Consider the following 14888-nt stretch of genomic DNA (forward strand, 5'->3'; position numbering starts at 1 on the left):
CTGTTTTTTCTTTGATCTTAATAACATGCAATACAGTTCATTTCCACATAGGGCAATCTTTAAGAAATGTACCTACCTGTAACAACCAAGCGAGTTGTGCCATTTGCTTTTCCAAACTGGTTTTCTGCTATACAGGTATAAGTTCCAACATCAGCTTTAGTCACATTGGCTATTTTAAGTCCTCCATCTTTTAAAAAAGAAATTCTAAAGAAAATATAAATTAGACAAATAAATGCATAATAGTCATTTTTTCCAAGTAAATAGCAAATTTTTAATAGAAGTAGTGCCTTAAGCTAGTATTTTTAAGGGTAGATAAACAAGTCCTTAGTCTTCTTGGGAATAAGGAACATTAAAAGAAAATTTACACATAAACACACGTATACACACACACAGACACAGCTGAGTAATAAAAGATGCTCTCCCAATTTGAACTTTTCTTGACATTTTTATGCAGCATTACTTAACAGCATTATTTAACATTGCACCTACTTTCAGGGGTGCCTTTATCAAATACGTGTGAAATATCTTCTAAAAATATATAGTGTGTAGATTGTCCATGATGGGCTAGCCTTATCAGTTTGGAGAAAATAGAAAATAGACATGACATGAATTCCCTTAACTTTGAAATAGTATATTTCTTGAGAAGTGAGAAACTCTCTTTCCTCTCATAATGAACTTGGGAGAGTCACATTTAACCCAATATAAATTAAAATTTTGCAAAATAATATTCATGGTCACCTGTGAGCTATTGCAAATTATCTGGGCAATACAAATGAACCTTACATTAGAGTTTCTGAGCATATGCTTAAAGCACTTAAAGCTTCTTTATCTATCTAATTAATTAAGGAAATACAAATGAGTGTCTTACATGTGCTATGCATTATGAGACTCTATGGGATAATAGTGTGAACAAGATAAAAAGTCTCCACTTTCATGGAAATAACAGTCTACTGAGCAGCACAGACAATAAATAACCAAATTAGGGAGAGAAGTTCAGATATTTGAGAAATATTCTGAAGGAGACAAACAGGGTGACACAATAAAGAACAACATCTGTAAAGAGTTTCCATGATAGGGTCCCTTAGACTATTTCTTAAAAGAGGTACCATTTAAAATGAGAAAGAAAAATGAGAAAAGGTTTACCTGTCATTAGTCAGACCCATAAATCTTAATTGCCCATCTTGTCAGCCCATAATCATTTCCCCTTTCTTTGAATTCTTACAATCTTTATCACCCATACTATACATCTAACAGTTAGGATGCCTTTTATCTTGTATGATTCATATCTTTGGTATATGAGTGTTATATCTATCCAAACATAAGATAAACTTCTTAAAAAGGTTTCTAACCCCAATGTCAGCATTGTATGATATATGTAAACCATCGTCAATAAGTGTTTCCAACTTTTAGGCTATACAGTAGACAGGAAGGTTACATCAGAGTATAGTGGACGATCTCAACTTAATTTCTATTATCCTGTTTGACATAAGATTTTGAAGTGAGTGTCAAAAGTGCAATTAGTCTGAATTTATGTTTCAAAAATACGTAAGATATGTATTTTATATTACACCTATGTATTTTAATGTATTTTATATAAACCACATATATTCCTTTGATGACCTGAAATTCACTTTCACTCAATTCTTAGTTTCATTTTCTTGAGTGAGAAAGCGGTGAAATTAGAGCCAGCACATAGAGACCTGCTCATGATCCCAGGTAGCGTATCCACGATAGTTTGTTGCTCATGTGATTTTTTTTTTTAATATGTCAAGGCATGTTCAAAACAAAAGGGTTTGAGAACAATGGCCTAGAAAGCTAATCAGGGAACACAGAGCATTCTATTTTCCTTTGAAGAGCAAAGTTCAAGGATTAAAAATGCCGAGAACTTTCCTAGGTAGCTGTGAAAAAGGCGTTGTATCTGATTTCTCTCATGGAACCCTGATTACTTTGTTGGGTATGAAATGCACAATGATCACTTTTCTCAAAGAGGTAATCGAAGAAGAATCTCTTTATTCCTTACCTTCTCAGGAATAAAGATTTTCTTAGTGTGTAATAATAACAGAAAGAGGAGACCAAGCAGAGGGACACAAGCAAATAGAACACTTAGCATATGGAGACTGTTTTGAGAAACATAGGGAGTGGGGTACCTGGGTGGCTCAGTGGTGAAGCGTCTGCTTTCAGCTCAGGGCATGATCCCAGGGACCTGGGATGGAGCCCCACATGGGCTCTCTGCATGGAGCCTACTTCTCCCTCTGCCTATGTCTCTGCCTGTCTCTCATGAATGAATAAATAAAATCTTAAAAAAAAAACATGGGGAGTAATCTGAAAGAAATATAAATCTGATCATGTAATTCTGTCATAATGCCCAATCCTGGCTTCTCTGCCGTCACATTGCCTATCGGAGAAAAATTATTACATCTAAGCCTGATAAGTATTTTCTCATCAGAACCCCACCTCTCTCTAACTTTGTGAAGCCTCATGAATTCTACTCCTTGTTTGCTTTTCTCCAGTCACACATACTTTCTTTTAAATGCTTTTATGCTTCTTCTTGTCTTGGTGCTTTGTGAACTCTGTTCCTTATGTCTGGGTAATGTGTACTTAACCTTCAGATTTTGGCCAATTCCTGAACCATGGGTCAGACTGGATATTCCATTAAATGATGATACATCATTTAATGATGATACATATTTTGTACCTTCTCTATAGCATTTGACAACTGTCCAATTACATATTTGTATGCTTATTTTACTACAATTTCCTCTTCTAGTAAGCTCAGTAAGCTCTCTGGAGGTAGGGAGAGTGTCTAGATAGTGTCTGAATAATTCACCACTAAATTCCTAGAGCCTTGAATCATTCCTGACACAGAGTAAATGTTCAAAGTTGATACTTGTTGAATGAATGAATGACTGTGTGCTTTTAAGACTCACTACTCACTAAGGACTAATATATATATATATATATATATATATATATATATATATATGCATAGTTGGCCCGTGAACAACACAGGTTTGACCTGCAGAGGTCCACTTATTCACAGATTTTGTTAATACAGTACCATAAATATATTTTCTTTTTTATAATTTTCCTAATAATACTTTATTATAATAATATATAAAGCATATAACATACAGATATGTGTTAATTGACTGTTTGAGCTATTGGTAAGGCTTCCAGCCAAAAGTGAGCTCTTGGTTAAGTTTTTGGGAAACCGAAGTTACACTGGATTTTCCACTTTGCATGGAGTTGGCACCCTCAACCCCCATGTTGTTTAAGAGTCAACTGTGTAAATATGTATGTGGAAAAATGAAAGATGAGACAATAGAAGGCAAGATGAAGAGAATTTAGAAATTCCTAGGATAAGAGGACTAGAAATGTACTTCTACTACGCAGAAAAAAGTTAAGAAGGAGGGAGAAACTGAATAAAGGTGGGAAGAAAGGGAAACGGGAATGTAGGGAAAAGAGAGTAAGAGAAAAGCCTCTGAATAAGGGTGATGCTCCTGACCCATTTTACTTGCTAATCCTATCTGTAAAAATTTTGGGCCATGACCCTCAAAGAGAATAGGACTTGACCATTGCATTGCTCAATAAATTTAACCTATCTTTGCTAGTAAAAAAATAAAAATAAATAAATAAAAATTTAAAAATGCAGCTTTGCTGGAAATTTTCATATGGAAAGAAAGCAAGCTAGAGGATGGTTATGAAGAGGTCTTAAAGATATTTAAATAGTGAGGCTACTTCCTCTGCTCTGAGTTAGAGGCTGGAGGTAGAACAGGAAGCTCCAGGAAGCTGGGCAACTGACCACTTCCAAGATTAGCAAGGATGAAACCAAAGTAAAATTGTCTCTGGTTGACTGAACAAATTTTCACCTGAAGCTCAGACCTTCAGATTTAAGTGTCCCACAGCAGAGAGAGGCCATTTCAGATATCTTCACATGCCCTGAATTAGTGTAACAGCTAACCTTCCACTACAAATATAGAACTATTAGGGATATTGGAAGAGCTACAAAACCTTCAGTGCATGAGGTTTAGTAGCTGTAAATGAACAAATCTATCTTCACGACTATGCCAAAATGAGGAATAGTTTCAAAAGCAAGGCTAACAATTTAGGAATCACACAGACTCCAAAACAAACATATTGACTCTTAAAGAATGCAAACTCTGTACATTGTAAAATTTTGAGCTAATTGGGTATTTTCTTCCTAAATTGGTTCTTCCAGTAAGATCTAAGAGGCCCACAGGGCATTTCACACAACATAAAAATAAACAATATTCAGTAAATGGATGGAGTAATTGTTTCTCAAAAGAAAACCTTCAATAACCCATGCTTCCCTACAGAGATCCAAAGTGAAAATTTTATACCACTTCAGTATAAATGAAATTGCTTTCTAAGCTTTCTGGGAACATGTTTGCTGGAAATGGATAGAGCTGAAAATGTAGATAACAATGAGTGACTCTAAGTCTTGGCACAAAAAGTTAAAGATTTGTGAGATTAACATTCAAAAATGTGCTACTCCAGTTTCCTATGAAAAACGTAGAATTTAAATCACTGTGGCATTTTTAACTCCTTGATCGGTTTTATAATATACCTTTATATATATCCCCTTTTATCAGGCCTTCCTTTCACAGTACAAGAGGTTAATTATCTTACTTAACTTTGTGCAGTCTGTGGTTAGTTTAGGATAAGTAAACTTAATTGCTCTAAGCTGCTCTAATGTAATTCTGAATTCTGTAATTCAGTGGTGGCATTGAATTTATGACTGTTAAGAAAAGCTGTTTGTTCAGAAAGTTGACTTGTTATCTAGGCAACACTGACCTGTACTTTATGATGACATATAACCATCCATAATGACACAGTATGTTTTAGAATGGGAACAATGTGGAATATTATGCATGCAAGGCAGGATTTCTGAATATATTGTTTTACTCTTGCTTATGTTCTGAATATTACGGTAATTTATTCAACTTGAATTTTAATAAACACGCTGCAACTCTACATTTTCTCAGGAAGCACATCTCAGTGGAGATGAAATCACATGAGATTGTAATGATTAAACTGCTGTATAGAAAATAACAAGGCTATTTTGGACTTGACTTTCTGAGTACATATTCGAAGAGATGGATGCTTACAATTAGCCGTAAGAGAAAAGTACTCACAATGCATATATTATAGGATAAATACTGACAGTTAAGAAAAGCAAATATAAATTGATGAAAACGCATGAGAAAATAAGTGTCAGTGAAAAAGAGCACAAAGCGTACATTCTCATTTGCAGCTCCCTCTCAGCCACAAATGCTTGGTGAAAGAACTTCTTGAGTTCAAAGACAACGTGCACATGCTATTTAGGAAAATATTAGAAGTTTTATTCTTTTAGCTAAACCATTTTGGACTTTTGTCTTATAAATTCAACCATGTTAGGTTAGTGATTTATTGGTTGGAAAATCTCCGAGGAAAAGAGACGCAGAGTAGAGAAAATTCAGCTGTTAATTATCTTATTTTTGAGTAAGCACTAGGCTAATAATATGAGGTGCTGTTATTTTTTTGGACACGCACATTACATGGAACAGGCACCTGAGATACTAGAGAGATGTACTTTTTCCATATCAATTAATATTTTTTATATTCATAAGAAGAGAAGCAATGATAAAGGAACATGAGCATTTCTTTTATAAAAGCTTACCAAAATATGTGCATGTTGACAAATAAATCTGTAGCTCAGTTTTTGTTACAACAGTGATGTGACAGTTTTTTTTTCTAAAATGGACTCAAGCCATAGATAAAAAGGCTCTTAAAAGGGGATTTCCATAAAAAAACAAAAACAGACAAAACAAAACAAAAACAAAAAAAGGGGGGTTTCCAATTTGAATAACTATAAAACTACTCATCTAAATAATTCATTAATTAGGTAATGAATTATTAGGGCTGAAGTAGTCCATTTGAAACATTAAAATCTTTATATAAGGAAGTATCTGCAAAAATTACAAATACTCTTATGTATGAAGGAGTAAACCAAACAAGACAAATAAACAACCTTCTAATGGCTCATGTATTTAAAAGAAAACTTCAAAGATAATACTTATGAATATTCAAAGGGACGTTATACTTCACACTATTCTTTCCTGCTTGAGAGACAAATTTGTAAGTGAAATCAATGAAAATCAAAATGTCAGCTCTATTACTTATACTATACATAAAGCTGATTCAAAACTGCTTAAGTGAACAACATGGTTTTCTGATATTTCATTCCTGAATTAGACAGATCTAAGCACCCTGGCTCAGGTGAACAACACCAGGCCTCTCCCTGTAAAGGAAAAAGAGAACATCAAAATACATTCATTCTCTACAGGAAGGCAGAAACCAAAGAGAAAGGAGGGGAGCCCAACGTCGGGCTCCATCTCATGACCTGAGCTGAAATCAAGAGTCAGATGCTTAACCAACTGAGCCATCCAGGCACCCCAAGGAACCACACTTTGAGTAACAGTATTCTAAGCTATGCCTATCGGATTCTTCATCCTTCAACTTTAATTTGTGACATAAAGACAAAAATGATGCTTAGCTCATTCACTCCAGCACCTGCTTTGAGAAGATGGTGCAATCTCTTCTACTAGGATTTCTGGAGCCCTTGGTTTTCTGCTCATCTCTGAAACATTTTCTGTACCTTATCTAATAATTCTGAGTAACATCCCTGAATTAGTTTTTAGTTACAGTTCCCAAATTCCTAAAGGATACAAGCAACCACAAATGGTGCCACATACATAGTATTTTTTCAATGTGTATTTGTCATCTTAACTATATGAAGGACTCAGAAACAATCTTCCATATAGAGAGGACAAGGTTTTATCACAAATCAAGAGTGGCTCAAAAACATCGGCCTTGATATTGGGTTCTTGCATGATAGAATGGTTCTGGCCCCACTATCCCAACTCCAAGGTCATTTTCTATTTTAGATATTTATCAGTATAGAAGTGGCCATTTACTTATGCAGTGTAACTAAACTGGTTGGGAAACAGGGTTCTTAGAATATTTGAAAAGTGTGAGAAGTCTATGCAGAACAAATACACAGACACATACATAACCATTAGAACAAATGTGATACAATTCAAGATGAATCACCTAAGGTTCTATGGACATCAGGTTGGCAACTCCTGCTAGCAATTCAACTCATCCAATGATAAAAGACTGTGTTTGAAAACTTTTTCTCTTGGATGCATCAGTGTTAGTTGTTTTAGATGCACCTTATTAAGATTTTCCTTCATGATGACTGTGTACATTTGGTGGTTAGCTCCTTAAAACTTATCTTCCACAAAAATGTAAACTTTAATATTAGTTCAATTGACTCCCTAAGCACTGACTCTTCATTTTCACAGCAGCCCCTTCTGGGTACCCTACATTCTTGACACCAAACATAATCTTGAAACAATTTCTGTTTCAAGCTCACTAAAAACATTATGTGGGAAATAATATGCATGGAAAATTAGCTAGAAGAAATGTGGTCTATCTCTTTCTTGAGAGCCTCCAGGCTTACTACTCAAAGTTATGCTTGGATTGCAAAGAAGAAAAAAAAATGCTTTAATATTCATTGAAAAGTCACTGTGTTTTATTAAGATTTTTAAAATTCATTCATTTGAGAGAGAGAGAGAGAGAGAGAGAGCGAGCATGAACAGGGAGGAGGGTCAGAGGAAGAGGGAGAAGCAGACTCCTTATTGCGCAGGGTGCTCAACATGGGATTTGATCCCAGGACCCAACGATCATGACCTGAGCCAAAGGCAGATGCTTAATGGACTAAGCCATCCATGTGCCCTGAGAAGCCATTGTATTTCATTTTAAGAATGCAGACTTAGTACTACATTACTCAATGTTCTCTTCATGAAAATCCATTGGATTTGGATATACACATTTGCAAATGTATGCCTAGGAAGAGTTGCATATCTGCTTATCAAATTGGTTCATTTCACCTTATGGACATCATGAGTTGTGCAACTGGCAGTATTTTTCTCTGCTCATTTTTAGCACAAAGCTCTGAGCTAAAATTGAGCATCTCAACTAAATGAATGGATCCACTGACCTATGTTTTATAAATTTGCCTCAGACACTCATCCAACAAGGATTTATTCAACATGTACTATGGATCAGGCTCTATAAGAGGCAGTAAGGATTCACTGGTAAGAATTTAGGCAGTTCTGATATAACTTACATTCTAGGCAAGTGGAATGCTGGCATCTTTTTTTTCCTCCTCAATTTCTTCTCCCCAATATACACTTTGTGTATACTTTGATAAACTGTCTCAAGTCCTTTTAGGAATGAGACATGATATGAGTAAATGGAAAAAACTAGAAGACAAGTTATTATAATGAGGTTAGAGTAACAAAGAAATAAATAATAAACATAGTGAGGTATCAATATTTTTAAGTACCTAGAAAAATGTATAACTTATATCCAGTTTTGAAATAATACCATTTTCCCAATTAAGTAAATTAATAAATACTGTGGAAAATAAAGTGCCTGATCAAATATTAAAGGTAAAGTTAGACATGCCTCTTTCTTTAGTATTTGAAGGGAAAAGGTCAGGAGATATTTTTTTCCCAAACAAGATAGATTTTTATATATTCAATCTCAATTATAGATTTTTTTTCTAGACTTCATACTCATAAAGGGTCAAACACTCATCTTCTTATAGAAACTGCTCCCGCAATGAAATTTTCATTATTATAGAACTTAAAAATATCACTAATAAAATCAGGAAGTGGAAAACAAGTCAAAGTTCAAAATCAATTGTTTTTAAGTTTATTAGGCAGTAAGAAATTTAACTCAGTGTACCAACTCATTAAAATTTATATAACAGATCATAAATTATGAATAACACCTTCCAACATCAGAATGTAGGAGGTAGCAACCAGCAACCATCACTACTGAAACATGTTTATTCTTTTTTTATGGAAGTACTATGGTACCTACCTCACCAATCATCCATTCATCCACCCATCCATCCACCCCTATTTCTGTTAAAGGTTCATGTAGGGGGAAGAATTAAGATAAGGATTTTTTATTTTCAATAGGAAATCCAAAGTAGAAATTTGCTTAAAAAAACAATTTTTGTATACTTTAAAGAAATTTTTGTGGCAATTTAAATAAGAAAATTATAGGGGGCATCTGGGTGGCTCAGTCAGTTAAGCAGTTGACTCTTGTTCTTAGCTCAGGTCTTGATCTCAGGGTCTTGATTTCAGGGTTGTGAATTCAAGCCCCATGTTGGGCTCCATGCTGAGTGTGGAGCCTACTTAAAAAAGAAAAGAAAAGGAAGGAAAAGAAAAGTATAGGTATTTTTAAGAAATAAAAAAACTTCTCAAAAAATAATGAAATTCACTTCAACACTTGTTTTTTGAGGACTTAAATTGTGCTGAGTGTTTTGGAGAATAAGAGTAATAACTAGCCCTTACCCTTTGAAGACTTACAATCTAATGGTTGAGAGGCATACACATAGTTCATGCACAACTAACCATAAAATGTGATCATGTGGTATGAAGATTTTTATAACTAAGGAACAAATTCATCCAACTCTACCCTTAAAATATATGGTATCTTTTTTCTTTAGTTCATCCACTGTTACCCTAAGTCAAGCTTCCAGTCAATCTTGTCTTGTCAACTACAAATTGCTTTCTCATCAGATTTGTGCTACCTTCCTTTCTCTCTTCAACCCACTCTCCATACTTCAGCCAGAGTTTTTTTTTAACCAGATCATGTCATATTCCTGCCTTAAGACGTCCAATTATTCTTATTCTATTTAAAATAAAATCCAACATTTTTATCATGGTCTTTATGGATCCCATCTCTGAGACTTCATTTTATTATTTATTTATTTATTTATTTTCTTTATGTATATATATATATTTTTTTTTTCTGAGACTTTATATTTTGTTACTGTCCTGATCGACACATGACACCTCAGTGACACTGGTTTCCTCCTGATTCTCAAAGACATCCATTTCACTCCCATCTGTAGGCCTTTGTTCTTGTTGGAGTGTCTTCCTGGAAGGTCCTTCTCCCAATTCTTGGCATGATACATTGCTTCTTGCCATTTAGTGTTCTGCCCCAAAATTACTTCTTTAATGAAGCTTTTCATTTTAAATAAAACTCTGTATAATTATATATATATATATTAATATTTTTTAATTTATTCATGAGATACACAAAGAGACAGAGAGGCAGAGGGAGAAGCAGGCTCCATGGAGGGAGCCTGATGTGGGACTTGATCCCTAGACTCCAGGATCATGCCCTGGGCCGAAGACAGGCGTTAAACTGTTGAGCCACCCAGTGATCCTTATATATTTTTTCTTTACAGTAAAGGAGTTATCTTTTTAACTTACATGTACTCTGCTTCTCCCTTCTGCAACTTCTATGAGGTCTTTTCAACTTATCTGCATTCTGTATTTCCCTTCTGCAAGCCCCATGAGGAAGGGACCATGGCTGAATTGTTCGTGAGGTTTCCTTAGGACTCAGGGTAAATCATGACACATGGGGATGTGCCAGGTTGCACTTCTCAAAGGTGGCCACAGTTAGATTTCCCATCCCACCTGCTCCTCTGGAATCTTGCTATTGTCTCATCAAGAGGTAGAGTCTAATTCTGCTGCCTGTGAATCTGATTAGCTTAGTGATTCCTTAATAGCCAATGTAATGTTAGAAAAGTGGGATATTGCATCTTCTGGGCCTAGATTACTACCTTCCATTATGCTATCTTGAACATTCACTCATGAACCCATTAGCTGTCTTGTAGGCATTTCAACTCCCTAAAGCCACCATTGTAAGGCAGTGCAAACTAGCCTATGTGGAGAAACCACATGGAAAGGCCTTGGGACTGCCAAAGAGAACAGAGGGTATACGCAGCTCCCAGCTCTTCTGACTGTAGCCACTACTTGACTCCAGTCATAGGAGACAAGATGAGCTAATACCTAATCAAGCCTTTTCCCAATTTTCCCAATTTCTGACTACAAAATAGTGAAATCTAACAAAGTGACTGTTTTAGCACCACTGACTTTCAGGGTGATTTGTTATGCAGCAGTAAGTAATGGGAACAGATGTTAAACAAATATTTGAGTAATAAATGAATGTTGAAATGAACAAACATGTATGGAGCAGAGCCTGAGGCTACAAGGATAGATAAGGAAAAGGCTTTTTGAGAACCCAGGTAAGATGGCCTCTGCACAAATAGTTATAGTATACTGTGTTAGATGATACAATTGGATAAAGAAACCGCAAGGATAAAGCAGAAGAAAGAGTAATTAATCTTGCCTTCTGGAGGAAGGTTTCCCACCATGAGTAACAATAAGCTGGGCCTTGAGTGATAAGTTTGGGTTTTGTAGATTGAGAAGAAAAAATACTCTAGCCAGAGGAAATTACAAGAGCAAAAAAAAAAAAAAAAAAAAAGGCAGGATGAAATGAGAACTCTGTCTCTTTCTCCTTTCTTTTAAAATTTATTCAAAAGACAGTGGTATGCACCTCTGTCCTCTAACTTGATAGTGTTAAAAGAGTCATTATTTTTACTTTGAGAGAAAGCATCTGATTTTTCCTATCTTAACCATTATTAGTAGGAAAAAAAGAAAAGGTAGAATGGGATGATAATACCGGTTTCTACAACGGCATTGATATTTTTTTTCTTTTAGTTTTCAGTGAGAACAAGGATATAGAACATTGACTGGGCTGTAGGCAATTATGCATGGGATTTGGGGGCTTGAGTGAGAAATGCTCTATGACCAAACAGTTGTGGTACAAGTGAACACACCCACTAAGTAAAACACTGACCGAGTATGGGTATGAATTAATTACTAGGTTCTAACAAGGAACTGGCTTCAAGTAGATTCCAGTGTCCAGCACATTCAAATTCATTAACCAGCTTCCCCCTATGAAAATCATTACACTGACAAAATATTTTTAAACTGACCTTAACTTTTTAAAAAAGATATTTATTTATTCATGAGGCACACAGAGAGAGAGAGAGAGAGGGAGAGAGAGAGGCAGAGGGAGAAGCAGGCTCCATGCAGGGAACCCCATGTGGGGCTCGATCCAGGGACTCCAGGATCATGTCCTAGGCTGAAGGAAGGTGACCAACCGCTGAGCCACCCAAGGAATCCCTTAAAGTGGCCTTAACTTTTATAAGTTAATTCATAAAAATCAGATTTGAAATATGGAAACATGTTCATCTGAAAAATTTAGCTGAAACGATTTTGAAAGTAGCAATTTCTTAGGGTGCCAGGGGGCTCATTTGGTTAAGCTTCCAGTTTTGGCTGAGGTCATGATCTCATGGCCCTGGGATTGGCTGATGGGATCCGTGCTCAGCAGGGAATCTGCCTGAACCTTTCCTTGCTCTGCCCTTCCCCCTACTCATGTTTTTGTTCTCTCTCTTAAATAAATAAAATCTTTTATAAAAAAGAAAGCAGCAATTTTCCTTAATAACATTTAGGTAAATTTTATTTATTTAAGAAGGTTTAAATAATGGAAAACTCAATTAAGAGTTGTAAAACACAAATAACTTACTCATATTTCTTTTTAACCCAGTGTTGTTATTCCTAAAGTAACAGAGCAACATGATGAAAACTTTTAATATTGAAAACAACATTAATAGCAACAGGTACCTTTTCCTGAAAACATCTGGACGCTATTATAGTAGATGCTTCACATACATTATCTTGTTTACTTTTTAAATGTAATTTAAGTTCAATTAATTTACATATAATGTATTACTGATTTCAGAGGCAGAGGTCAGTGATTCATCAGTCTCCTATAACACCCAGTACTCATTATATCACATGCCCTCCTTAATGTCTGTTACCCAGTTACCCAATTTCCCCATCCCTCTCCCTTCCAGTGACCCTCAGTTTATCTCCTATGATTGAGTCTCTTATGGTTTGTCTCTCTGATTTTGTCTTTATTTTTTCCTCTCTTCTCCTATGATCTTCTGTTTTGTTTCTTAAATTCCACGAGTGAGATCATAATTGTCTTTCTCCGATTGAATTATTTTGCTTAGCAAAATATCCTCTAGTTCCATCCATGTCTTTGCAAATGGCAAGATTTCATTTTTTTGATGGCTGAGTAGTATTCCATTGTATATATACACATCTTTTTTATCCATTCACCTGTCGATGGACATGTGGGCTCTTTCCCTAGCTTGGCTATTGTGGACTTTGCTGCTATAAACACTGGTGTGCAGGTGCCACTTTAGATCACTACTTTTGTATCCTTGGTGTAAATACCAAGTAGGGCAATTGCTGGGTCATAGGGTAGCTCTATTTTCAACTTTTTGAGAAACCTCCACACTGTTTTCCAGAGTGGCTGCATCAGCTTGTATTCCCATGGACTGTGTTCCCCTTTCTCTGCATCTAAACTATCTTATTTTAATCTTTACAACTAGAGCCCATTGGGATAAAGAAATGTAAGAGAAATGAGGCTGAGACAGAGTTGGACATAATTTTTTTGAAGGAAACTTTGTCCTTTCTTTGCTTGTCAGGGAAGGTCAGTATTTTTGTCCAACCTTTGCTTAAGAGTATGTGCCAAGCAAATACCACCTAACAGACTAGCTAACTTTGCAATAAGAATTTCTGGCCCATTTTACAAATAAGGTAATAAGACTCAGAGTTATAAATGAAAGAGCCAAGATTAAACCCACATCTTTCTGATTCTCATGCTTTGTTCTTTCCATGTGTTAAAATTAAATCAAGAAGGAAATCAAACCTACATTTAGCTTCATCGAACACAGTGAATAACGTGCATAGTACTTAGTATGCTGCATGCCAATTAGGCATAAATAATTCACATAAATAATGATACAAATAATACTTAGAAACATAGATGCCAAAAAAAAAAAAAAAAAAAACGTAGATGCCTGTGGTTAATGGGAGAAGCTCTGTAGGCATGTTCTAGTGGCTGGAGGGTGGGGGATGGTAGAGAGAGGAAGTGATTAGGATGGCTTCCCAAGAGCCATATCCCAAATCAAAAGTCTGGATTGCATTGGTTCTCCTCTTGATTATCTTCACTGTTAAATGCTAGCTTAATCTTCTAATAGGGCATGAGACGTAAGGGACAAATGTGCCCTTTCCTGTTCTCTTTATAACTGGAAGCATGAGAGAAATGGAGGTGTGATAGGAAGCCCAGACAGGGAAGGGGGCTGTTCTCTACTCTCTGAAACTGTTGTATCCTTAACCAGGTATCTCAGTGTCCCCTTTAATAAAAATGATCTTCCGGTGTTCATCTCCTTTGAAGGAGAGAGATGGTTCTTTATCTGGGAAAGAACCCAGGTCAGGCCTTCTTATATTCCTGTCATATATGAACTTTAGCACAGACATAAATGGAATAAATACCCAGTTTCATCTCTATCTATGTCATCAATCATTTTGTTCAGATGGTGTCTTCCCTACTCTTTTGCCCTGTTAGATTTTATAGGTCCTTCAAATTGTAGCTCCCGGGTTGCTTCCTTTGAGATGCCTCTCCTTATAGGGAGCTGCTTTCCCAGTTTGCAAGGCTGAGACAGCATTTCTTCCCTGTGCTTCTTACTCGCTTCTGTAAACCTCCATTACAGACAAGGTGGTAATTTCCGGTTTCTTTGGGACAGTACAGTTTATATATGTTGTCTTGGAGGTAACTACCAGCAGTGCCCCCTTTCTCAGTTTATAGAATAAATTCTATATGGTCACTTTGATCATATAATCTATCCCAGTGTAACTGATGGCTAACTTTTCCAAATTTGTAATAAACTATGAGTGGGCTCTTTAAGTGCCCTTGCTGTTTTGTATTAATCTGTGTATTCCCAGGGCTGGGGACAGCCTGCATTGTTGAATAAAGACAAATTAGTGGACAATAGGAGTACCTTCCCTGTAGATAGGGAGCAAAGATGTCAATCTTTA

General features: G+C 35.9%; 1 protein-coding gene across 2 annotated transcripts in view; it reads right to left on the minus strand.

Moving 5' to 3' along the window:
* Window positions 1–14888, minus strand: part of CNTN3 (contactin 3) — a 327782-nt gene that overhangs the window by 63087 nt on the left and 249807 nt on the right. For both annotated transcript variants that reach the window (XM_041760551.1, XM_041760552.1), the window contains one exon: window positions 77–204. In XM_041760551.1, the coding sequence (XP_041616485.1) occupies window positions 77–204 (128 nt within the window). The remainder of the gene's footprint in view (window positions 1–76; window positions 205–14888) is intronic.

The sequence above is a fragment of the Vulpes lagopus genome, chromosome 7, assembly GCF_018345385.1.
Source record: "Vulpes lagopus strain Blue_001 chromosome 7, ASM1834538v1, whole genome shotgun sequence".
In the NCBI taxonomy this organism is placed as follows: domain Eukaryota; kingdom Metazoa; phylum Chordata; class Mammalia; order Carnivora; family Canidae; genus Vulpes; species Vulpes lagopus.